General features: G+C 50.4%; 1 protein-coding gene across 12 annotated transcripts in view; it reads right to left on the bottom strand.

Moving 5' to 3' along the window:
* Positions 1-6,632: 6,632 nt before the first annotated feature.
* Positions 6,633-22,653, bottom strand: part of SMCO4 (single-pass membrane protein with coiled-coil domains 4) — a 62,745-nt gene continuing 46,724 nt past the window's right edge. For 8 of the 12 annotated variants that reach the window (XR_005375485.1, XR_005375488.1, XR_005375486.1 and 5 more), the window contains one exon: positions 6,633-7,411. Coding sequence is in view for 1 of the 12 variants with exons in the window: in XM_038568330.1 (XP_038424258.1) it covers positions 7,048-7,411; positions 9,342-9,469 (492 nt within the window). In the remaining 11 variants the exon portion in view is untranslated. Of the gene's footprint in view, positions 7,412-9,341; positions 9,571-9,597; positions 10,605-12,711; positions 15,868-22,653 lie in introns of those variants that run through there. The other 4 variants (XR_005375492.1, XR_005375493.1, XR_005375491.1 and 1 more) reach the window with 4 other exon arrangements.

Here is a 22,653-nt window from a genome sequence, read left to right as displayed (position 1 = left end):
AATCACTTCTGTTAGTTCTTCTCCCATTTCATTGACCTCATGATTTTGAGGAAGTAGACATTAAATAAGTAAATAGGTAACATGATTTTTGTAAATGTTTCTGAAACTTAAAGAACCCAAGAGTTTGATATATGAGTCAGATTTATTTATACATATATATGTATATTTGAAATTGTTATCAAAAAGAAAACCTTGATCATTTTGTACATATTCATAATTTCTAGATCTTCATCATGAATTATATAACTCTATTATCCTTTATCTCTTTTATGCTTTTTGCTCCCACTCAACTTTAACAGTGAGGTTGTGAACACTGCTTTCTTTTGGTTTCCGAGACAATTTCAAGTTCTCATGTTTATAGATACAAATATTTAACGCTATAAATTCTTCTCCCAGCACTCTGTTACCCATATTGTTGCTTCCTGCACGTATCACTGATCTACTTTTTGCCCTTTTACTTTCAATGGTTTCAAATCACTTTAAGGCGTATCTTTTTTATATTACGTGTACTTGGGTTTTCCTTTATAATCCTATTCGAGACTTTTTCTTTAAGTATATCCAGGCCACTTATATTTACAGAGAAGACAGCTCTTTGGTTTTGTTTCTATCATCATATTTTATACTTTTTATTTCTATCAATGCTTTAAAATAATTTCCAATATGACTTATTTCCTTTGCTCATATGTGTTCTGATCACTTTAAAGGTTTTTATTTTGTTTTACTTTTAGTAATTACCTTTGTTTATTAATCTCCTATTCATTTAGCTTCTATCTAATGACACTGTAGAAAAATGATGAAGGGTGCCTGTATGGCTCTGTTGGTTAAGCATCTGACTCTTGATTTCAGCTCAGGTCATGATCTCAGGGTCATGAGATCGAGGCCTGCATCAGGCTCCATGCACAGCATGGACAGCATGGAGCCTGCTTAAAATTCTCTCCCCTCGCCCTGCCCCTCCTCTGCTCATCCTTCTCGCTCAAAAATAAAAAAATAAAATAAAATAAAATAAATAAAATAAAATAAAATAAAATAAACGATGACAAAATAATAGTATGCTTTTACCTCTTCATACTCCTTCACTGCTGATTATATTATTTCTACTTATTCTTTCAGTACTTACCCTTATACTTTAAATTATAAACTTTAAATAATTTTTACTAATAACAAGAGCAAGAAATCAAAATACTTCAATTACCTCTTACCTTCTCTTCCTATCTCCAACTTCTGTTACAGCATTTTTGTAAACATAACTTCTATAACTTGATCCTTTTTTTTTTTAAGATTTTTATTTATTCTTAGAGATACACCGGGGGGGGGGGGCGAGGGGGGGGCAGAGACACAGGCAGAGGGAGAAGCAGGCTCCATGCGGGGAGCCCAACACGGCATTCAATCCCGGGTCCCTGCGATCATGCCCCGGGCCGAAGGCAAGCACCAAACCACTGAGCCACTCATGCTGCCCCCTTCTTCATCTTATAGTAAATTCTTCTGCTGTAGTTCCTCCACTTATCTCTTGTTTGGGCTTTATCCTCTTGTAGCTTCTTTACAAACTCCCCATGAGCAACATATTCCTTAATTTTCCCATGTTTGTGTGCATGACATTCATACAGAAGTGGTAGTTTGATTGATACATTTCCTTAGTGGAATGGACACCCATCAGGAATATGTGTCTGTTTTGTTCACTGGTGTATTTCAATGCTCAGAAAAGTATCTGGTATCTGGTGCCTATTCGCACTATAAATGAATATACAAAGGAAAAACACAAAAGTGGTCTTGGGTAGGGCTTTTTCCTCCTGAGAATTTGGCCAGCATCAATCTTCTAGCACTAAATGCTAAAGATGGCATTTGAGGCCTGATTTCTACCAACAATTTCTTTTTGGTTCTTAGCAGTCTGACCTGGAGGTGCCCGGGTGTGGTTTTATTGTGTGTTTACCTTGCTTAGAGTTGTTGAACTTCTTGAACCTGTGGGTTTATATTTTTCATCAAATTTGAACAATTTTAAGCCAATTTTTATTAATGTTCCATGTGTGCTTTTAAAAAATATTCTCTGTTGACTGAAAAGATCTGTATTTATCTACTAGATCAAGTTGATTAATTTTATCATTCAAATCTTCTGTCTTTGCTCTTTTCAGCTGATTTATCCATTTCTGAAAGGTGTATCTTAAAATCTCTAACTAAAACTTGATCTATTTTTAGTGCATCCATGGTCACTTGCTTTACCTATTTTGAAGCTGTATTGTTAGCAACATACATATCTATGATTATAGTGTCATTTATTTTTGTTACTTGGTATATGTCATCCTTTGCCCCTCATGGCATGCTAGTCTTATAACTGTTTTTGCTAATGTTAAAATTGCTGCCATGGCCAGTCTGAGAGGACTGCATGAGGCAGGGAATTTCAATGTTTCTCAAGAATCCGGCTGGATAAACAGATGCATAGACCTCCAACTGAGCCAGTAATGCAGTTAGAGGCAGAGGTATTTCAAGGTGGAGGGGCTTGCAAAAGGAGTCCACAATGGGCTTTATGCACTTACTCTGGTCCATGTGAGTTGATGTTTTGTGAGTTAGGCCTAATTCCAACAAGGCTTAATATGCTTTCTCAAAGAACTGAGGTGATCAGCATGTGGGCAGCTGTGCTTTGTTTCAGTAGGAAAAGGAATATTTGCAGGTGAAAACAAGTTTCCTTCCTAGGAAGGTTCAAAGATAAGACAGCCTTCATATAACAATGAGGAAGTCAATGACAAGGAAGGAGAGAGATCTTTACCTGTGGCAATACCGAGCATCCCAATGCTTGCTCTGGTCTACTTTCCTTAAATTATTACTCAACAGCGTAAGGGATTAAAAGCTTTTTGAAAAGACTGGCTCCTTTCCAGAGAACTGGCAGGCAGGGAGCTAATACAGATGACCAATCGAAATGCACTGAAGTCAGAGACCTTTTCCTTGTAAAATAATGAGAAAATACTCAGAATAGAAGAGGACAGACTGGTTACTAACCTGCACAAAGCTGCATAAGAAAAATGAGGCCTGACAGAGTGGGCGAGGCAAATCCTACATGACTAAGTGCTCTTCCCTGATCTTGGAAACCTGGCGGAAAGTGGGACAAGAATCCGGAGGATGTGCAAACCCTCACCTGGTTCTGGTACACATATCCCGAAAGGGTCAAGATGGAACTACTCACATATTTCCTTGATCTTAAGATTCTGTACCTCATTTCTAATGCTTAACCAAGTCTGTAGCAAATATTGTAGAGAACACAGAATTAGAGATGGCTCCTAGTGACAAAAAAAATTGCATTCAAAATGAGGCAGACATCTTCAGGTGGACAGACCATGTGGGACGTTTTCAATACAGAACTATAAAGGAATACATGCACACACACACAAACACATGCATGCACGCACACATATATGATGGGACTTCCAAAAAGAAGGCTAAGAGCCACAGTTTCAAGAGATTTCCTTCTTTTTCTACCACAAACAGGTAAATAAGGATGTGAGATCCTTTGGGGGCAAAGGGAAGGACAATCATCCCTTCAATCCTCCTGACAACTCTGAGGCAGGTGTCCCCATCTCCAATTTACACGTGAGTCTGACTGCATGCAGACTTCCTATTTCCTCCGCAGGATACATGAAGAATAGGCAGGCGTGGGATGCTCTGTTTTGAACTGACAGACAAGGAATTAAAGCTGGTAGCTTCAGGGCCAGGAGAAACACAAATACATCTTGGTATAGTGATTTTTTAAAAACACATCAAGTGACACCTTTTAAACCAACGACAATGGTTTCTATTCCTGTTTCTAGCCCGATTCCTCTTTTGGAATTTGCTCTTCAAGAAACATTATGCTGGGTAATGAGGGCTCTGAGAGCCAAGAGCCCAGATCCTGTTGCATAACCTCAGCATGACTCTCTGTGAAACTCCTAATAAATCATTCAGTTTTGCCTTGAAGCCACTAAATACTTGGAATAATGTGAAAGCTGGTGTCTCAAATCATTACCAGGGCACCCACATGGGAGTACTATTTACCCTGGGAATCATTAAATTCCACCTGCAGTAAATTGGCATCTGCTCCCTGCCAGGAGGTGGCTCACATCAAAGTTGTGTTAACTTTTGAAAGTCCATTTTCAGCCCGCTTTCACCAAGGCTGTCTGGTAATTGTCTTCTCTTGAAAATCCAGATCAAATCCACCAGGCCCCCTGACAGAAAACAAAGAGGAAAACAGGGAGTGAAAATAAGAGCCAGGAGCGCACCTAAAGGATCTGTTACACGTTGTTGTCAGTCCAGCAAGAAGCCTTGGGAGGCGGGCCTTGATGTAGGTTCTGTGAGGTTTCACAAGGAGGAAGTGAATGGTGATTTCTGAGCATCTCCAACATTCTAGGTGTGATGTCATGCTCATCTCCTATTAATCGTCCCAATCTACATAGGAAAATGAACTCAGCTCAGGTTCTGGAACCTGACTGAGGTCATCTGGCTAGAAAGTGGCTGCATTATAAGTTCCCAGAGCCCTCTCCTCACACCATACCCCAAATGTCCTGGGCAAGAAGGCCAAAATGTTGTAATAAGGAACCCAGGAAACATATGTCTCCTGGATTGTGATGGGTTTACGGGTCCTTGCCTAGTGAGCAACAGATGAGAGACTGAGCAGGCTGTTAGATACCCAGTGGGCACAGCTGAACCCGGGCCTGTTGGTCTAAAGATGGAGTCCAAGGCTGTTCACGTCAACTGTTACCAGTACTGTTCACACACATCTAGGCAGGATAAGTTTCTTTAGACAGGCAGAGCGAAGAGAAGGAAATTAGTATTTATTAGGAGGTAACAGATCTTACAATGAAGAGCACTGACGCTGGAGCCAGACTGTCTGGGCCTTGATCCCATGTGCCGTCTTGCTGGAAAAAGACCCAATGTGTATGTGCACGTGAGGGTGGCTGGATGTGGGGGTGGCAGAGATGGATGAGCAGGAAAGGCCTTGTGCTGGCTTGCTGAAACTGGTCAATAGCTCCAGGAGGTATATTGTATTATTCTACTTTTGTATATGTTTGAAATTGCCCATAACAAAAGCATAAAAATAAATCTGGGCTGCTCTACACGGACAAGTTTCTTGGCTTGCCTCAGTTTACTCATCTGTAAACTGGGTACTAACAGTACCCACCTCCTAGGGCTGTATGAGAATTATACAAGTTAATACATGTAAACTACTGAGCTACCGTTACTATTTATAGAGTCACCCCCATGTCCCAGGTGCCCAACCTGGCTTTACAAATTTACTTTTTCAACTGATTTCCCCCCAACAGCCCTATGAGACAAGATACCTTCCATTTTCATAGGAGGAAGTAGACTCAGAGGGGTTCTGGCAGCAAAACCTGCATAAAACCCAGGTTAGTTAGCTCAATAAACCTTGTTTTCTACTAGATGGCCCACTTTCCTAGAAATGACTTGACTAGTTATTTACAGACGGGAAACTGAGACTCGGTGGGCTTCTACGGTTTTCTTCAGTGTAGGCTGTGAACTAAACACAGAGCAGGCAATCACATGACATGTGATCTGGGCTCTTTCTAGTGGGGAGGATGGGTTGTGCCTGCACCAGCCTCACACTCACTCCTGGGGCGGGGGGGGGGGGGGGTTGGGCACAACCCCTCATTTCAGTGGCCCCGTGGCCACTGCAGAGAACAGGGATGCCTCCTCTTTGCTCTGTGCCTCCTATCTTTCACAGACTACAAGCACTGGGGCTCGGAAGAGAACCAAACAAGGGAGAGAAAAGTAGAAACCTAAGAAAAACTTTAGGCTAGCAGCCTCTGCATTTGATAAATATTTTAGTAAATCTCATGTCAGGGCCATGGGCACTTGAGTGAGTCTAAGGCCACGCAGTGTCTCCCTCTGAGACCAGCTCCCACGGAGGGGCCCACAGAGCTGCCAGCCCCGCTGAGTCCCAGGAACACAGGGCATCAGCTGGGGTCCTTCAACAGCTGCTTCGTCTTCCTGAAGAACTCGCTCCAAGAGGCCCCAAGTCCCCAGCCAACCACCTGAGGCATCAGTGAGCAAGTCATGTAGCCACCATGATTAGAAAAGCACTTCTCACCCCACAAATCTCTCTGTAATCAGTAATGATGGGAGGACAGACGCCCTCAGAACAGTCACCACGAATCTGACTTCCAAAGAGGGGTCACTCCATCAGGAACCGGGGCCAGGCTAACAATGCCCTCAGAATACAATGCAGAACACCTTTCTAGCAGGGCCAAATTGCATCAAAAACTCAGCTGGACTGCAAACAATTTGCATCCTTTCAGCAGGAACAGAACGAAGTCTGACCTTTACCTCAGGACCACTCTGCTACTGCAGCTTCTAACTGGTGTAAAAAGCACTTGTAGTCCTATTCCAATTAGAACTCTTACTTTGCTCACACAGACCAATTAGTGCACCCTCTCTGCCCCTCTTAAGAGTCTCTCCATCTTTAACAGTCAAAAAGCACAAACCATATTGAGGATTCAGGCGGGGAGGGAGAGGGAGTGAAGAGGGAGCTGGGGGTGGGGGGAGGACTGAAGACGGCCACCGGCCACCTGGAGAGGGTTCCCCACAGACACACAGCACCTTCTTGCGCCTCCGAGAGCAAGGCCACTTCCTGGCAAAGCAAGATAAACATCCAGTTTAAGGCTATTATCTCCTTTATTCAAAAAATAAATATTTCACTTTTGAGTCGACATATTTCAAATCACATTAAGCACAGAGAAGAAATACAGTCCCTTTGGAAATTGTGAACACATGTAGGAAGAGTCATGTTCTAAACAATGTGGATGGGGTAAGCACTGATTCCAAATGATTCATGACCCAGAGATGCCTCCTCTCACCGGGTGGAGCTACATATTGATCTTAGGAGCGGAAAAAGAAACACACGCGCGCACACACACACACACACGCACACTGCTTTGAAGTCTGAAAGGCACATGAAGTGGACCATAAGGTGTATGGCACGTTCACTGATAAAACGTTCCCTATTCCCTCCCAGGGAAATTGGAGAAACTTTAATCAAGTCAAAGACCAGAGAAGACAGGGTGCTCTTGCTCAGAGCTCAGCATTAGGAAAATCTCTGAACACGAAGGCCATCTTTCTTTTGCCTTCCCCCTCCCGGGCCTCTGCTGCCTGCTGGGGAAGTCCCGCAGCGCTCATTCGGTGATGGCGGGGCGCGTGGCCACGTACACGAACACCACGATCAGCAGCACGACCACGGCCAGCGTGGGCAGCACCACCGTGGTGATCTGCTGCCGGGCCTCCTGCATGGCCTGCTTCCGCTCCTTCTTGTCCTTGGACGTTTCCTTCTTGGGCTTGCCTTTGAGCTGCCGCATCTTGCCTGAGTGATGCTAGGAGGGTGCGTCGGAGAGGGTCTGGAAGGAAGGGCCACACTTCTCCGGCCTTGGCACCGAACCTCCTGCAGAAAGAACGATGATCAAACATGAACAGAGGGAAAGGGAAAAGGAACCATCGAGTGAAAGGCAATTGTGAACCCAGCAACTCCGAAGGCAAGGGCGTAGGGACAGTAGGGCTCTGGAGACGGACTCTGCATAGTGGTGTGGGGGTGAGCTGGAGGGACCCTGCGCTGCCGGGCCCGGGGGCGCACGGGGAACGGGTCTCCGGCCTGCTCACATAGGGCCTCTGTGCACGCTGTCTCCGCGTAGAGGAGAGGGGGGCACCCGTCTCTCCACCGCTGAGGCTCCTCCTCTCCAGGGAGGCTTTCCTCACTGTTCTGGGTGCCACAACGTCCCCAGCCATCTGGAGGGGCGAGCGGCCAGCAACCTGTGCTCTCCAGGCACGTGGCTCCGTCCTGCCCAAGCCTTGGGCCCGATCGCAGGCCGGGCCGGCCTCCCCGGGGCTGGAGAGAGCCCAGAGGCACGGACTTCTCCGCTGGCACCGGTTCACCCCTCCGTCACACCTTCCTGAGCACCTACTGCGTGCCGGGCACTGCCCAAGATACTGAGAAAGAGGTGCAGGACTGTCTCACCGTCACAGTGCCCGCGGTCTGGGGGTGCACGGGGGGTGGCAGGCAGAGTGGAGACCTGGGTCAGACAACAGAGACTGGCTGGGCCCGTGTCCTGCCGCCCACTCAAACTAGGATCCTGGCACATTCCGAGCCCCGAGGAGGTGCTCAGGTGGTGAAGCCGTGCTGTCAGGGGCCTAAGGATGAATTACAAACCCGTGGACTTTAGAGCAACAGTTCCAGACAAGTGTGCTTCTTAGCTTTAAGCAACAGCAATCTTTTGGCTGCTGATGAGACGGAGGAGTGTCTGGCACCTCTCAGGATCCCCAGAAAAGCCAGAGGACCAGGCTCAGGAAGTGAGCAGGACAAGGGAGCAGGCGGCCATAAGCAGAACCCAACTCACACCATGTCAGCACCTGGGCTCTATCACTGGAGCAGGAGCCCCGGCGGCTACGGCTGCTGTCCCTAGAGACTAGGTGTAGCTGCTGTCACTGTCCAGGATAAACCGCCGGCTCCCGTGGGTATCGGACTCGTCACACCGAGGCCCAATCTACCCAGAGCCCAGCCGCTGAGCCTCTATAGTAGGTGGAGTGTTTTCTAAACACAGCAAAGAGGGGGAGGCTGGATACCAGACAAAAAAGACATCTGTCCCTTACGGCATCCTGGGACTAGCGTGGAGTTAGATGCTCTCAGAGGCAGAAGGGCAGTACCTGCCAATGTTCATCTGACAAAGACACTTTTTTCTTCAAAATCTTTATTTATTCATGAGACACACAGAGAGAGTGGCAGAGACATAGGCAGAGGGAGAAGCAGGCTCCCTGTGGGTAGCCCGATGTGGGACTCGATTCCAGGACCCGGGGATCATGCCCTGAGCTGAAGGCAGACGCTCAACCACTGAGCTGCCCAGGGGCCCCCTGACAAAGACACTTTTGTGACCCGATTCTGTGTGTGTACTATTTTCCAAGGGCCGTGGGTGGCCTGTCACCACACTGAGGAGGAAGATGGCGTTTACACCTGAGTGACAATGTTAAATGGCAGAGTCTGGAATGTGGATTCTGAGACAGAGGAGGTCTTATATGAGACCTAATCTCTTAGCAGTGCTCTCATTGCATATGGACCTCAGGACTTTTTTTCTGTATTGCCCACACCAGGCAGAGTTTCTTATAATGCAAGATGACTGGTTTTCGTGCACTGGGATGGCATAAGGCCAGCCCGAAGCTGATCTTAAAGTCAGGGCAGCCCGATTTTGGCTGTATGCAATTTCCGTTAAGCTTTTAAAAATAACCCACTAGCACTTTCTTAACACCTGACAGGTGTAGGAATCCCTGGCTTCACCAATTCTTTACAAATCTTCCACAGGCTGCTCAAAAGGACCTGGACGTACCTCTGACTGGATGAATGGCTGTGGCCGAGTCCCTCAGCCTCACCGGGCCTCACCGCCATCAGCTGAACCATCAGAAGGGCTTCTCTCACACAGGCTGACCGTGGCAGTTGGAAAAGGTGCTTGTCCATGGGGCATACCCACAGGGGCACAGTACAGGTGTGGAGCCAGAGGGAGCTGGTTCCCTCTCTCCACAACTCTCCTGCCTGTAGCCCAAGTGGCCTCCCTGAGCTTTTTCTCCTCTTACTGAGCTGCTCACCTGGGAGGGGCTGAGAGTGGCAGTGTGCCCCTTGCAGGGCCTTGGTGAGGACGAGACGAGAACCCGTGACATGGTGCACAGCAAGCAGGAGGCACCCACTGTCCATTAGCTGATGCTCCTGGGACTCACCCCAACAGCCTGTGAGTTGGATGGGAAAGGGAGGAAACCAGGGAGCAAGAGAAAAAAAAGTCCTGCCACTGATCACCCACTGGTCACCTGGTTTGTAAACAGCACCAACAGGGGTTTCTAAGAGAGCAATGGACAGCAGAGCATCATCCCTTGTGGACTCTGAAACCACAGCCCGCCCTCCCACTCTCCCTGACACGGCCTCAGGATCGTGAGGAGAGACGAGCCATGAGCAGCCCTCTGGTTGCAGCGCTCTCCGTGGAGTTAATGGCCTGTGGGTCTAAGAAAAACAGAGGACCTGCCCTGGCTGCCCACATGACCCCTCATGGGACTGGCCATGGGTGGGTGGCTCCAGGAGCCCAGGGTTTGCAAGGGCCAACAGTCCTGCTCAGTTAGCTGCCATCTGCACCCTCCTGCATTAGCGCCACGGAGGCTGCCCAGCCCCTGACATCTGTGAGATGCCTCCAGAAGTTCCTGGAGGCTTAGAGAAAAGCCTCACATTGCTGGGGACAGCACAGGTCTGGTCGGGAGTTCAAGGCCAAATGCACAGGTCTGAGTTCTGGGCTCTCCAGTAGGTCACAGCAGGCAGTCTCCCTGCTTCCGCTCACCTATACTGAGGCCCTCAAAGCACAGCCCCATGTTCTCCCTGGGGCCCCCGAATCAGGGAAACCATCTCTGAGAGGACACTGGAGAAGAGGGAAGGGGACCAGCTGGGACAAAAGTGGGGTAGAACATGGGGTACCTGGGTGGCTCAAAGGTGAGCATCTGCCTTCAGCTCAGGTCATGATCTCGGGGTCTTGGGATCGAGTCCCGTATCAGGCTCCCACTTCTCCCTCTGCCTGTGTCTCTGCCTCTCTGTGTCTTTCATGAATAAATAAAATCTTTAAAAAAAAAAAAAAGTGGGGTAGAACAGCAGAAGTGGCAGGAGCAGGAGAAGGGCGGCAGCTGGACCTGGAAAGGGCAGCAGAGGCCAGGGTATCCGGAGGCTCCCAGGCTGTGGTAAAGAGGCACGTTTTCATCCCAAGAGCAGCATAAGGCACTGGAGAGCTTCAGACAGGGAGGCACAAAGAGGGGGATGGTTCAGACCAGGGGAGGGAGGAGGATGGCATTGGGCTGTCTCTTGGGGCACAACCAGTAGGCCCTACTTCAGAGTAGATGTGGCCTGCAAGGTAAGGGGGGGGGGAACCACAGGTGAACAGGCTGGGTGGTAGTCCTGCCTCACGAGCTGAGGGAGAAGGGGTGGGGGAAGGGGGAGACTTGAGAAAGAACAGTCAGTGCTCCGCTCATATCTATCCACGTGTGAGGACGCCTATTGGGCATCACCATGGAAATATCAAGGAGGCGGCTGGAGCAATGACTCAGGAGCCCGGTCTGGGCGGCAGATCTATATTGGGAAGTCATCAGCTACTGGACAAGGTGAGCTCGCTAAAGGCTGGGCAGATGGAGATAGGGCCAGGCCTGGGCCCTGCAGCACCTGCAGTCAAAGGGCAGGCAGGGAAGCGGCAGGCAAAGAAGCCAGGGGAGATGAGGCAAAGGAAGGGGAGAACCAGGATATAAAGTCTTAGAGACCAGGAGAATCAAGGGCACTGCCTCAAAACACTCCTGAGAGCCCATGAAGCAGCCTCTACTGGTTTCAGCAACATGAAGCTCTGACACGAGTGGCTCCAGGAGCACGAGGGGAGGCTCAGACGAGGGCAACTACAAGCGAGTCCGCAAACTGTTGCTCATCAGAGGAGAGGAGCTTGTGCCAGAATGCAAAGGAACACGCTGCTTCCTTCATTCACAAAGTTTTGCCACGAAAAAGAGTCAGCTGGACTCAGTGAGGCAGAGGGCACTGCTGACTTACATTCTGTGCAAACTTCCCAGTCCTGGCACAGCTTGTGACAAATGGTTCACGTGCTGGCACTGTGACGGGCACTTGCCCAGACAACTGGTCTGAGCTCTTGCAGGAAAAGCACATGCAGCTGGTACAGAACCTGGGGGGTCGGGGGCGGGGTATCCAGCAGAATGGGAGAAACCTGGTGCTGACAAGGTGGAGGTCTGTGGGAGCGTGCCGAGAGCACCGAAGGACCGTTCTGCCCTTGAGAGAAGCAAAGGCACAACTCTGAATCCAACAGGAGGCAGGCAAGGAGGACGGGGACAGGAGAAGGCAGGTCTGTACTGTGTGGTAGGAATGAGAGGCTTGGACTTTCTCAATGAAACAGGAAAGGGCTCGGCTTCGAGTCTGAGGAGTGGGGAGGTAGGCCTGAGGAAAGAGCAGGCATGAAAGAACCGTCCTGGAGGGTAGAACAGCAAACTTTGCAGGGAAACGTCAGCCCTTATGGCTCAAGTTCATATATGCTTAAATACCCGGGCCCTGCCTCCTGGGGCCATCTGAGGACCACCTTGCCACACGCTCCAGCCTCGGCTTGCTGGACCACAGGGCTGGCTCATTCAGGCTCGGCCAGGCCCTCTGAAATGTGTGCCTGCCTCGAGAAATCAGCCTGTATTTCAGAAACCTATGCTAAGAAACAGTAAGGGATGCTGGAGTTGGACGATCACACAGCTGCAGCCACTGGGGAGCCATCTGATGCCATGTGCAGAAGAAAGCGGGAGAGCTGGTTGGGGGAGAGGAGACAGGAGCCCAGGGGACTGCACTCCCGTCTTTGTAGTGGAGTTTCCGTCCGACCCGGCTCTGCGAGGCTCTGTCCTGACGGTACACGGACGGTTTCTGTATCTTCCGATGACCGATACCTCTTTCCCTGGAGGTGGCTCCACCGGCTCTCTAGCTTCCAGTGAAGAGAGCCCTGGCCACAGTAACTGCTCCAGTTCCACCCACGAGCAATCAATCCAAAGCCCTGCCTCAGTCACAAAATCAGGGAATGGCAGAGTCAAAGGTCAATCTCGAGTCTGACTCCGAAGCCCAATGGTCATGGCCCACCTCTGCCTGCCCACCTGCCCCCTATCTCCCTGACCCACTCCCCGCCTTGGGGCCACATCACTGCTTACCAGCCCCTGAGGGAGAGGACACTGCAGTCTGGCTCCTTCCCAGCAAGCAGCCCCAGCAAGACAGAGAAGCCACTAACACAGTTTCAGCTTTACAACTGGGACTGGCACCTGGTCCCCACCTGTGCCTCTAGCTCCCCTAACCCGGGAAACGGAAGACTTCACAAACACCGGAGTCCCACCCGATTCCAATGAAACTCCAGCTGCCTGCCCCCTCCCCCACCAATGCCAGTCCATGGCAACTGGTCAGCACTGCAACATTCCAACTGGTCCCAGTGTGCGTGGGCAGGAGGCAGGGAGGCAGAGAGCAGGGGGTGGGAACACATCCTTTTATACAGAATTAAGTTTATGACTTTTCTCTGATTATCATCTTCCAGTGTTTTTTATGTAAACATGTGCTTATTAAGGTCTTCACGTGTATTTTTTCCAGTTTAGAGCTCCTAATGCACATACAGTGTTGAACTCTAATAGGGAAACAGCCAGGAGCAGAGGTAAGAAGCAGGGTGTGACACCAGGTCTGAGCCTCAGCTCAGCCACGTCCAGTCACACAACCTTTGGCAAAGTACTTAATCTCTCACGCCCTGACTTTCCTCCTCTGTAAAATGAGATAAGAAAACCTGCTTTAGAGAGCTGTTGAAAAAATTAGGATGTATTATCTGAAATATCTAGTACACTAATAGGTCATACAGGTGATCAATAAATGGCACAGAGGAACTTGCTTTCCAGGGAGGTCTATCTGGTAGAGATTCATATAAAGGGAGGCGCCACCAGGGAATTCTTGCATTTTGGTTTTGTACCATATAACCCATGGATGATGGGGTTCCCCCAGTTTTTTCTCTTTTGCCCCCTGAAAACTACCAGTTACCAATCTGGGGGTGGGCAGGCTGGTTCAAAGGCCTGAAAGGAGAAGGCTGGTTCAGGTGGAGGGAAGATTCAGGATTACACAAATCACTGCCAATTCTCATATTCCAGAACTGCTAACCCCTTCACTGCTCAAGGTAGCAAGTGGTCGCCACTAGCCACATGTGGCTCCAGTATCAGAAATGTGGTCCAAATTGGACTGTGCTGGACTGCAAAATACACAGATTTCGAAGACTTCATACCAAAAGAAATCGTGTAAAAGTTGTCATTTTAATTTTTATACTGATTCCTGCTGCAATAACACTTTGATAGTATATTGAAATATACTATTTTGATGCTGAAGTCTCATTCATGTTGAAATGACAATATTGTTAGTATCCCCTGTTGAACTGACAATATTGTTAGTTTCCCCTGTATTCTATGTCCTGTTTTAATGTGGCTACCAGAAAGTTTTAATTCCATGAATGGTTCACATGACACTTTTACAGGACAGTGCTGGGCCTCCCCTGGGCAGTAAGGAGTGCCACGTCCTGCCCTCTGAGAAGCTTTCCACAGCTCAGCCTCAACTCACAGCAGGGAGGAGCCCACAGACTTTACAACCCAGCCCCGATCTGCTGGGGACCCTCTCCCCCTGCACCATCACCTGCCTGATGCGGTCTCTCTCATCGTTGGTCAACTCCCCCAGGCTGAAGCAGTGGCTCTCTCCTCAGTGCTATCTCAGGGCTCAGTTTATGCCTCCACTGCAGCACTGGCCAGTGGCTAGTAAGTGGCCGGGGCTCTGAGGCCCCCGCTGGACTGTGTGCTCCCGGGGGATGGCAAATGTGTCTTGCTGGGTTGGCATGGTGCCCCTCACATAACAGGTGCTCAGCAAACACCTGCTGGATTAAATATCAAAGCGAGAATAGTCTCACAGGCAATTCATCTTTCGTACTAACCACAGTTACAGTAGAAAATTCTACAATGCAGCAGAAAAAGTTGTAGTAGAGAATAATAAAGTAGCTAGCTGCCACTTCTAAATGCTCAGGTCATTCTCCACACAGTCTTGAAAGATTGGTATTCTTTACCCCTTTTACACGAAGAAACTGAGCTTCAGAGGAACATGGGGATTTGCTCAAGATCAAATATGATTAGGGAGCCAGTAGTCTCAACCCCAGCGTAAAATCCCTAATAAGCACTTGCTAAGTATTTTAGGAATGAACAGAATTAGGATCTGAACTCAGACCTAATTCCAAAGTCCTCCAGTCCTCTCTGTGGGGCCCCACTACACCTTCCAGGTACCCCACTGCCGCGTGGCAGCTATCACTTCCTGCGGACTGTCAAGCTACCGCACTATGGCCATCTATGAACACACAAAGCTCACCTGGACAAGGAGAAGGGAGCTGGGGCTGTGTGTGACCACTTTTTGCAGACAAGAGAGCTGGGGCTTAGGGAAGGCCCTATAGAAGGTCAACAGTCCAGCTGAAATTCCCCTAGCTCTAGCTGGCCTGGGAACCCTGCTCCTCATGCCGCACCTAGCTGCCTCTGGTGGCTGGGCATGCCCTAGAAGCACATGGGGTGATGGGATGCCAACTCAGAAGTCCATGCCTGGCTCCTGCCCATCAGCCTCAGGAAGGGTATGCAAGAGGGAGCCCGGGCCCTCCTGGGCTTGTCTCACTTGGCAGCGGATAAAGCCTGTTGCCTATAGCCAGACTTGCCCTAAGTCCTGAAAAATATCACTGCACACCAACCCTGGGCTGGGCGGCACACCTTGGTTGAGATGCACCATATCCTGCCTGAATTTTCACCCTGGGCCAGGCTGCTCTGATGTCACCTGACTTCCCTGCTGTCTGTTTTTACCCGATGTCACAGGTTGCTGGAAGGATGCGAGTGGGGAACAGCACGGCCTGGCCGAGTGACAGAGGTAAGCGGCTGAGACCTGTGTCAAGCGCACCCCCACATCCCCACACAATCAGGTGCGACCTGTGTCAACTGCACCCTCACATCCCGGCACAACCGATGCGAGTACAGGAGCCAGGCCCAGGTGGTGACTCCCCAGGGAAGACAGCCACCTCGGAAGACTGCCCGCCTTCTTTCCATCTCTCCTCACTGGTCACCTCTTCTCAAGTGCCATGCCTCTCCTGTAATTTGGAAAAGGCAGTTTAAGGTGCCCACCGAGATAATGGCTGCATTTTTTTCCTCCCTGGAAAGCAGGCATGCAAATGAATGAACACTGGGGATGAAGGGTATGTGCGAGGGGGGCTGCGTCATTACCCTAACAGGAAGCACTAGAAGGCCTGAGCTGTTCCGTGCCCCATGCTAGGAGGCTGGGGAAGCTGCCCTGCATTCAGGGAAACAAACTGTGTGCTAGAGAGCAGCAGCTCTGTGGTTCATCAAGTGTGCCCACTTCGTTCTCCATCCCTGGTATTTAGCCATAATGGGCCTGTGATCACTTAGCTCCAGTCTGCCGCAGAATGTGGGGGCGGGGGGGGGGGGCAGGCTGCCAGGAGACTTGTGCAAGACGGGACTCCTGACACCCGCTAAGCACCTGCTGATAACATCAGCGCCTTTCCCAGGAACGCAGACATGAGCACACAGTGACACCCACGTGCACGCCAGCTCCAGCCACCCCCCTTCCTGCCCCTCCCTGCTGCTCACAGGCCCTGAGGTCCGGGGGGCTCTCCACCTGATGGCCAGCGGGGGGATCAGAGCCCCCGACAGACAGGAGCCACCAGACACCAACATGGAGGCACAGAGTTCTCTCAGCAAGGGCAGAAGGAAGAAGAAAGTAGGTAATTTGGCGAAGCCAGTGTCAGCTACTCCTAAATAAAAATCCAAGAACACAAAAGAGCCTTCAGGCAGGTTGTGGAACAACACAGACATGAAAAGCTGCGGTTCTTAGTAAATTAGCTAGGTACCATTCCTCTGGCACTCTGGGGTTTACGAGAGCCTTCCTGCACATTATGCGTCCCCCCCCCCCCCAGTCACTGTGCAGGTTACATATTTAACAAGAAAATGAGCATACAGAGCAGTTAAGTTCATGTCGGGGTTTCCCTCCTTGTCCTGGCACTTTTAGGGTCTGTGGCCCTGGGCAAGTAACTCTCAGACTTCCAGTTGGTCTATCTATAAGCCAGAGATAAAAGTACCTATCGCTCAAATCTGTTTTGAGCACCTACTGTATGTCGGGGGATATAACGGGGTTACGGCTACGAACAAGACAGGCGGAATGCTGCCTTTGGGTCGCCTATGAGGACATGGGGGACAGACAACCCACAAATGAACAGAATGTGTGTCTTATGATGCTATGTGCCACAGAGAATGTCAAGGGGGGTGGTACAGAGGTGGCGCATTTAAAGTAATCAAGGAAGGCTTCATGAGAAGGTGACTTTGGACCAGAGACTCTGGAAAGTGAGGAAGTGACCTGTGCGGATTCTTGGGAAGACCCTCCAGGCAGGGCAGAGCATGTGCAAAGGCCCGAGGGTGGCCTCCACCCCACCACCAGTGGGATGAGAGGCAGTGCCGTGGCCAGCATGACTGGAGAGGGCAGAAGGGAGCGTGCAGAGGTGAGGGCGGGATGAGCGCCACTGGAAGGTGCTGCCCGTATTTAAAAAGAGCACTGTTGGACTACTGGCTGCAGGGGGACGGGGCTGAGGCAAGGAGACTGGTGAAGACGCTTGGGCATCATTCAGGTGTGACGTGGTGGCGTGGGCCAGGGAAGGGGCAGATGTGGTGAAGAGTGCTCAGATCCTGAGTGTCCTTTGAAGGCGGACTCAACATGATTCACCAGCAGACTAGAACCAGAGGGTGAAAAGAGAAATGGACTAGAACCTGAGCAAGCGGAAGAATGGAGGGGCCGTTCAGGCTCGTGGAGAAGAGGCAAGGCAGGTTGAGTGGGGGTGGGGAAGCTGGGACGCACGGAGTTGGAGATCTCAGTGGAGAAGGCAAGTGCACAGTGGGATGCAAGAGTCCGGTCCAAGGGAGGCAAAGAGGGGGCAGTGATACAAGTAGGTCCCAGAGAGGAAAGGGGCAGAGAGAGTGGAGACCACCAGTCAGCAACTGCTCAGCCCAGGACAGGGCCTGGAGGTTAAGTGTCTGCGCTGAAATCCCGGTTCTGCCGTTTGCCAGCCCTGTGAGCTCGGGCAAGGTGCTTCATCCTTCCAGGCCTCATACTTGTCATCTGAGAAATGGGGATAAAGATCATGTCTAATGAACTGATGAGAAAAATGCCTGGTACATACTAAGTACTAGGTCAGGTTAGCTAGCATCCTCCTCCTCCTATTATAAAAAAAGGATCAGGATTATGGGCTCTGGGGACAAGAGTTTTGTTCTGTTTGTTAGGTAGTTAAGGCAGTTCTAGAATGCTCACATCACAGGGGGAAGTGCACCAGGACAAGGAAGGGAAAAGAACTGATGGACGCACCCCTGGGGAAGGCAGAGCGGGTTCTGGGCCAGCAGTGTGGTGCTGGCAGTACTGTCGTGTGACCACAGCAGCATCTAGTCCACCTGCAGTCAGCGGTCGCAGATCTTCAAACGAGGAGAGTCAGATGGCACCCACTGGCCAGGTGGAGGACTTTAAACGGAAGCAGGGCAGGGGGTTGTCAGGGCTGTATGACCAGTGACAGAAAGACGTGAGGACCGCATGGGATTACAAAAGCACAGTGCTGGGGATAGGCCCTGGCACCCCAAACACCTGCTGTTCCTCAAGGACGGGGCCTGTGTGCCCCGTCCGGGGTGTCCCCCTCCCCTCCATCCCCAGTACACGCAGAGCTCAGGTCCTGAGCGCCCTACTGATTCCCAATTCTGCTCCGCCTCTGGAGCCACGTCCCTCTTTTTGTTCAACTTACAGTCACATTTCTCAGGACAACTTGTGACAAGATGACCCCTCTCCTGCTTGACTCTAGGAAAGAAAGAAGCCCGCATGAACGCAGGCCGCCTGCACCCGCGCCTCCCAAGAACCCGCAACAGAGGAGGCTCTTCTAGCCCTGAAGAAATAGTGTCCTGCCAGGACTTGCCCTGCAGTGACACGAAGCTCTAAGTGCTCAACCACCACTCCTCTCACGGCACCCAGGAGAGGACAGAGGGGAAGCAGGGCCTTGGATGGATCTTGTTATTTAAATGTGTTATTTAATGAGGAGTCAGAGAGAAATTCCTGGCGCCCAGCAACTTCATTCCAGCACAGCAACTCTGTTTAAAACCCGCTGACCTGAAGCAAATCCAACCACAGAAAGGACAAAAGAGGCAACCAAAGAGAAATAAAGTAACGAGATTCCTGCAAGAGGGTTGGGAACAATGGCTTTTGAGACGCTCAGACGCTCAGAAAGCAGCACAGTTAACCAGCGGTGCACACCACACGGCCTGAAACCAAAGTTCTGCGAGGGAACATGGAAACTTACTCCGAGCAACCACTCCGAAAATGTAGTATTCTGTTCCATGTGATTAGGAAAAATGCCCATGCAACCCCCTAATTTCACAGTCTGTTCGCAGGCTGATATCCACTGGGTTGAGAAGACCTCCCCGCAGCGAGGGCCGCTCGGAGGTAAGCCACGTCCCGGTGGAGGTGGAGGAGTGCCAGCTCGGGGGCCGGAGGTCCCTAACCGGAGAACGGAACCGTGGGCTGCAGGCCTCTGGGTCAGCCGTGCCCGGGAAGGCAGAAGCTGAACTGATGGTGGAAGACGACTACTTTTGGAGGAGGGAGCTCTCTGCCTCTAGGGGAAACCAAGAGACGAATGGCATGGGGTTCAGAAACCAGAGGGAAGAGATGGACCCGGGTTCCACTGGGACAGTCTTCTGTGCCTTGATGAGTGACAGGCTGCTGGGAATGGAAGGCAAGCAACCAGTCACGGCTGTGCGAGCGCTCAGAAAGGCTGCAGCTGTATCGAAGCCTGTAGGTTCCCTCAATTCACCTGCTACTCAATTAGGTAAGATAAGACACAGGCACTAAACGTGAGCATCGCTCATCTATCACTTTGTTAATGACAGCTCGACTCTGTGACAGCTCAAAACTAAGGCAAGGTTTGGGGGAAATTCATGAAAACATGCACACCCGCCAATTATATGCGTTGGTTTTTTTTTGTTTTGTTTTTGGAGGCCGTGCTTTGCTAACTTGTCCATCTCAAATGTGGCAGATGTGAGTGAACATTCATCCCTGGAGGCCAGGTCTGGGGCAGAGCCACTGCAAGAATACAATTTCATTTGTCTCCTCTTTTATCTAAAAATGTCAAGCAGTCGTTTATAACACTGGCCGATGTTCATGGCACCGCGATAAAAGCCTGCTGTGGCTGTCACTGAAGGCTGACCATGTCCCTGTGCGGGGGGCTCTCATCGGTCACAGGCTCCCACCTGAGAGGCGAGAACGGAGGTCTGGGGAGGTGAGATTCACTTGCCCAGGACCACAAAGCGAGTAAGTGGTGGGACAGATTCAAACCCAGACAGTCTGGTTCCAGAGCCCTGCTCTTACCCACTAAGGGATATTGAATTCTCCTCAAACAGATATCCATATTCGCTTCATTACCCTTTTTGTTTCTTCAAAGATTTATTTACTTGAAAGAGAGAGAGAGAGAGAGCAGGGGAAGAGAAAGAGGGAGAAAATATTCAAGAAGGTTCGCACTGAGCACAGAGGGCTCGATTTCATGACCCATGAGATCAGGACCTGAGCAGAAACCAAGAGTTGGACCCTTAACCAACTGCACCACCCAGATGCCCCTCAATATTCTTTAAATGTTATTTTCCCTAAATCTTTGGGGAAAACGTGACCAAGGAAGATGCACCACATGCCCCCCCCACCCAGGGCTCTGACTGCACATGGGCCTGCTGGGGAGCACCCAGGAATACAGGACCACAGCCCTGCCATAACTCATCCACCTGTCCTCTCGCCCCCATGGCCAGGTGTCAGCTAACGAACAGTCCTCAGCATGCCGCACAGTCTTCATGTTCTGGTAGGCAGGGACTTCATTAACAACCAAGATATCCTAAGCACTGGTTGTTTATGGCATCTTTAAGATGAAAAATTCATCTCTGAGCTAAATTACAGCAAGTTAATTACAGAGCCTGGCTGATGGCAGACAAACTGGGAGAGAGTGAGGTATTGACTGAATTTTCAAGTGTGAATAGCAACCACAACCACACGCACTCGAGCCTGCACATCTGGGCCTTCCTCAAAGAGAGAAAACAGGAGGGCTCACCCCATCAAGAGCATCAGTCTCGGAGGCAGGCAAGCTCTCTCAGCCATTCATGGACTCCACATACAATTGCTGCGCAGCGGGGCGCTGGGGACGAGCTCATCACCCCAGGGTCACTCTCCCACCAACTCATTCATTCACTTACTGAGCACCTCCCACAGGCCAGGCACCGACTGGCTGTCAGTGAGGAAGAGGCAGACTGGTGCATCTGCTCAGTCACTGCTTCCCCAGACCCGGGACCACCTCCATGCGCCAGGCACCATCTCGGCAGTGGGGATGGAGCGATGAACAAAACAAAGCTCCTGCTCGGATAGGACGTGCATGCTAGCAGTGGGAGGCAGAGGAGAGGCGAAGATGGAATATGTCAAGGAGTGAAGAGCTGTGAAGGAGAAAGCGCAAGAGGACTGAGAGTCGGGGACAGGCTGTAACTCAGAGGGTGTTACAAGGGACAGGCAGGGAACCCGGAGGCAGGAGCTCACCTGAAAGGTGTGCAGCACTGCACCTCGTGCATCCCCACCAGAGCTCTCAGCTGGTGGGAGGGAGCCGGAGGGAGCACCCAGGGGTGAGAGGATCAATCCCAAAAGGACTCTACAAACCCACCAGCCAATGTCTTGAAGCCTATAATTTGTGCTCCCCTGTAGGCCTTGTCTGCTGCCCAAATTCAAATACTCTGCAAAAGGCAGCCGTAAACCGAGCAGCGATCAAATATTTATGCAGTGGCGTGTCGGCATTCTCGGGAGGGTTGATGTGGGGGTGGGGGGAAGGAGGATGACCCCATCACACAGTGACCACTGTGAGGCTGCTGGCAACCAAGGCAGATGCAGGCACCGGCATGTTCTCCCCTCCACCACGAGGTCTTCACTGCCACGCACCCACACATCTTCCTGCCTCCACCTCCTGGTTCCTCAATCTCCAGACAGAGTGGTATCACTTAACCCGAGGTCCAATCTCAGTCCTCCAGCCAGCAGGCCTTCCGAGGCTCTCAGGGCCAACAAAACATGGTGCGGATTCAGCCTGGCCTTCAAGGCTCTGAGTGCCGAGCCCAACCCTGTCTCCAACATCACATCGAGCAGTCACAGCCCTGTCCCCTCGGAAGGTGGCAGCCGAACAGGCCAACCTGTGCCCAGTCCCAGGGCTCTCCAACTTGGCCTGCTTTACACACCCTCGCTGCTGAGAAAACGTTCCTGATCCTCTTAGTCAACATCAGTTACCCTTTTGCCTACCCTTATGCCTTTAAAATGGCCCTTCGTGGGGCACCCAGGTGGCACAGTTAAGCATCTGACTCTTGGTTTCAGCTCAGGTCTGATCTCAGGGTCATAGGATCAAGCCCCATGTGGAACTCTGCACTCAGCAAGGAGTCTGCTTGAGATTCTCTCTCCCTCTCCCTCTGCCCCTCCACCCTGCGCGTGCACACACATGCTCTCTCACTAAAATAAATACATCTTTAAAAAAATAAATAAAATGGCCCCTCTCTTGCTCTGCCTTTTCAAAGAGTTAACCATTCTTTGTCTACCTCCCTCTCCTATCAAGGGTTCAGTATTTGCTGAATGGTAAAAGCCTTACTAATGTTGCCTAGAAGTTGGAGGTTTTCCTGGACACCTCCCCTGCCCCTTTTCCTCATATCAAATTCTTCCCTAAGTATTACCAGTCCCTATCCTAGACACCTCTCAAACATATCCTCTCTACTCCATCCCCACTACCAGTAGGTCAGGCCCTCAACTTTGTTTATGAGGATTTCTGCAACAGCTTCCTTACCTGCATTTTTCCTGCCTGACTTTCCTGTTTGTTCAAGCTCTACAAAGTGTAAATATTTCTAAATTCTTCTAAAATCACTGCCTGTGGAGGCAGGGCAAAGGATGCTACAATGTGTCCATCCCCACAAGCAAATGAGGGAGATGCATGCATCTTCTTTAGCAAAGCATACAAAGGA

This window comes from Canis lupus, chromosome 21 (genome assembly GCF_011100685.1).
Source record: "Canis lupus familiaris isolate Mischka breed German Shepherd chromosome 21, alternate assembly UU_Cfam_GSD_1.0, whole genome shotgun sequence".
NCBI lineage: Eukaryota > Metazoa > Chordata > Mammalia > Carnivora > Canidae > Canis > Canis lupus.
This window is presented reverse-complemented; position numbering and strand designations above follow the sequence as displayed.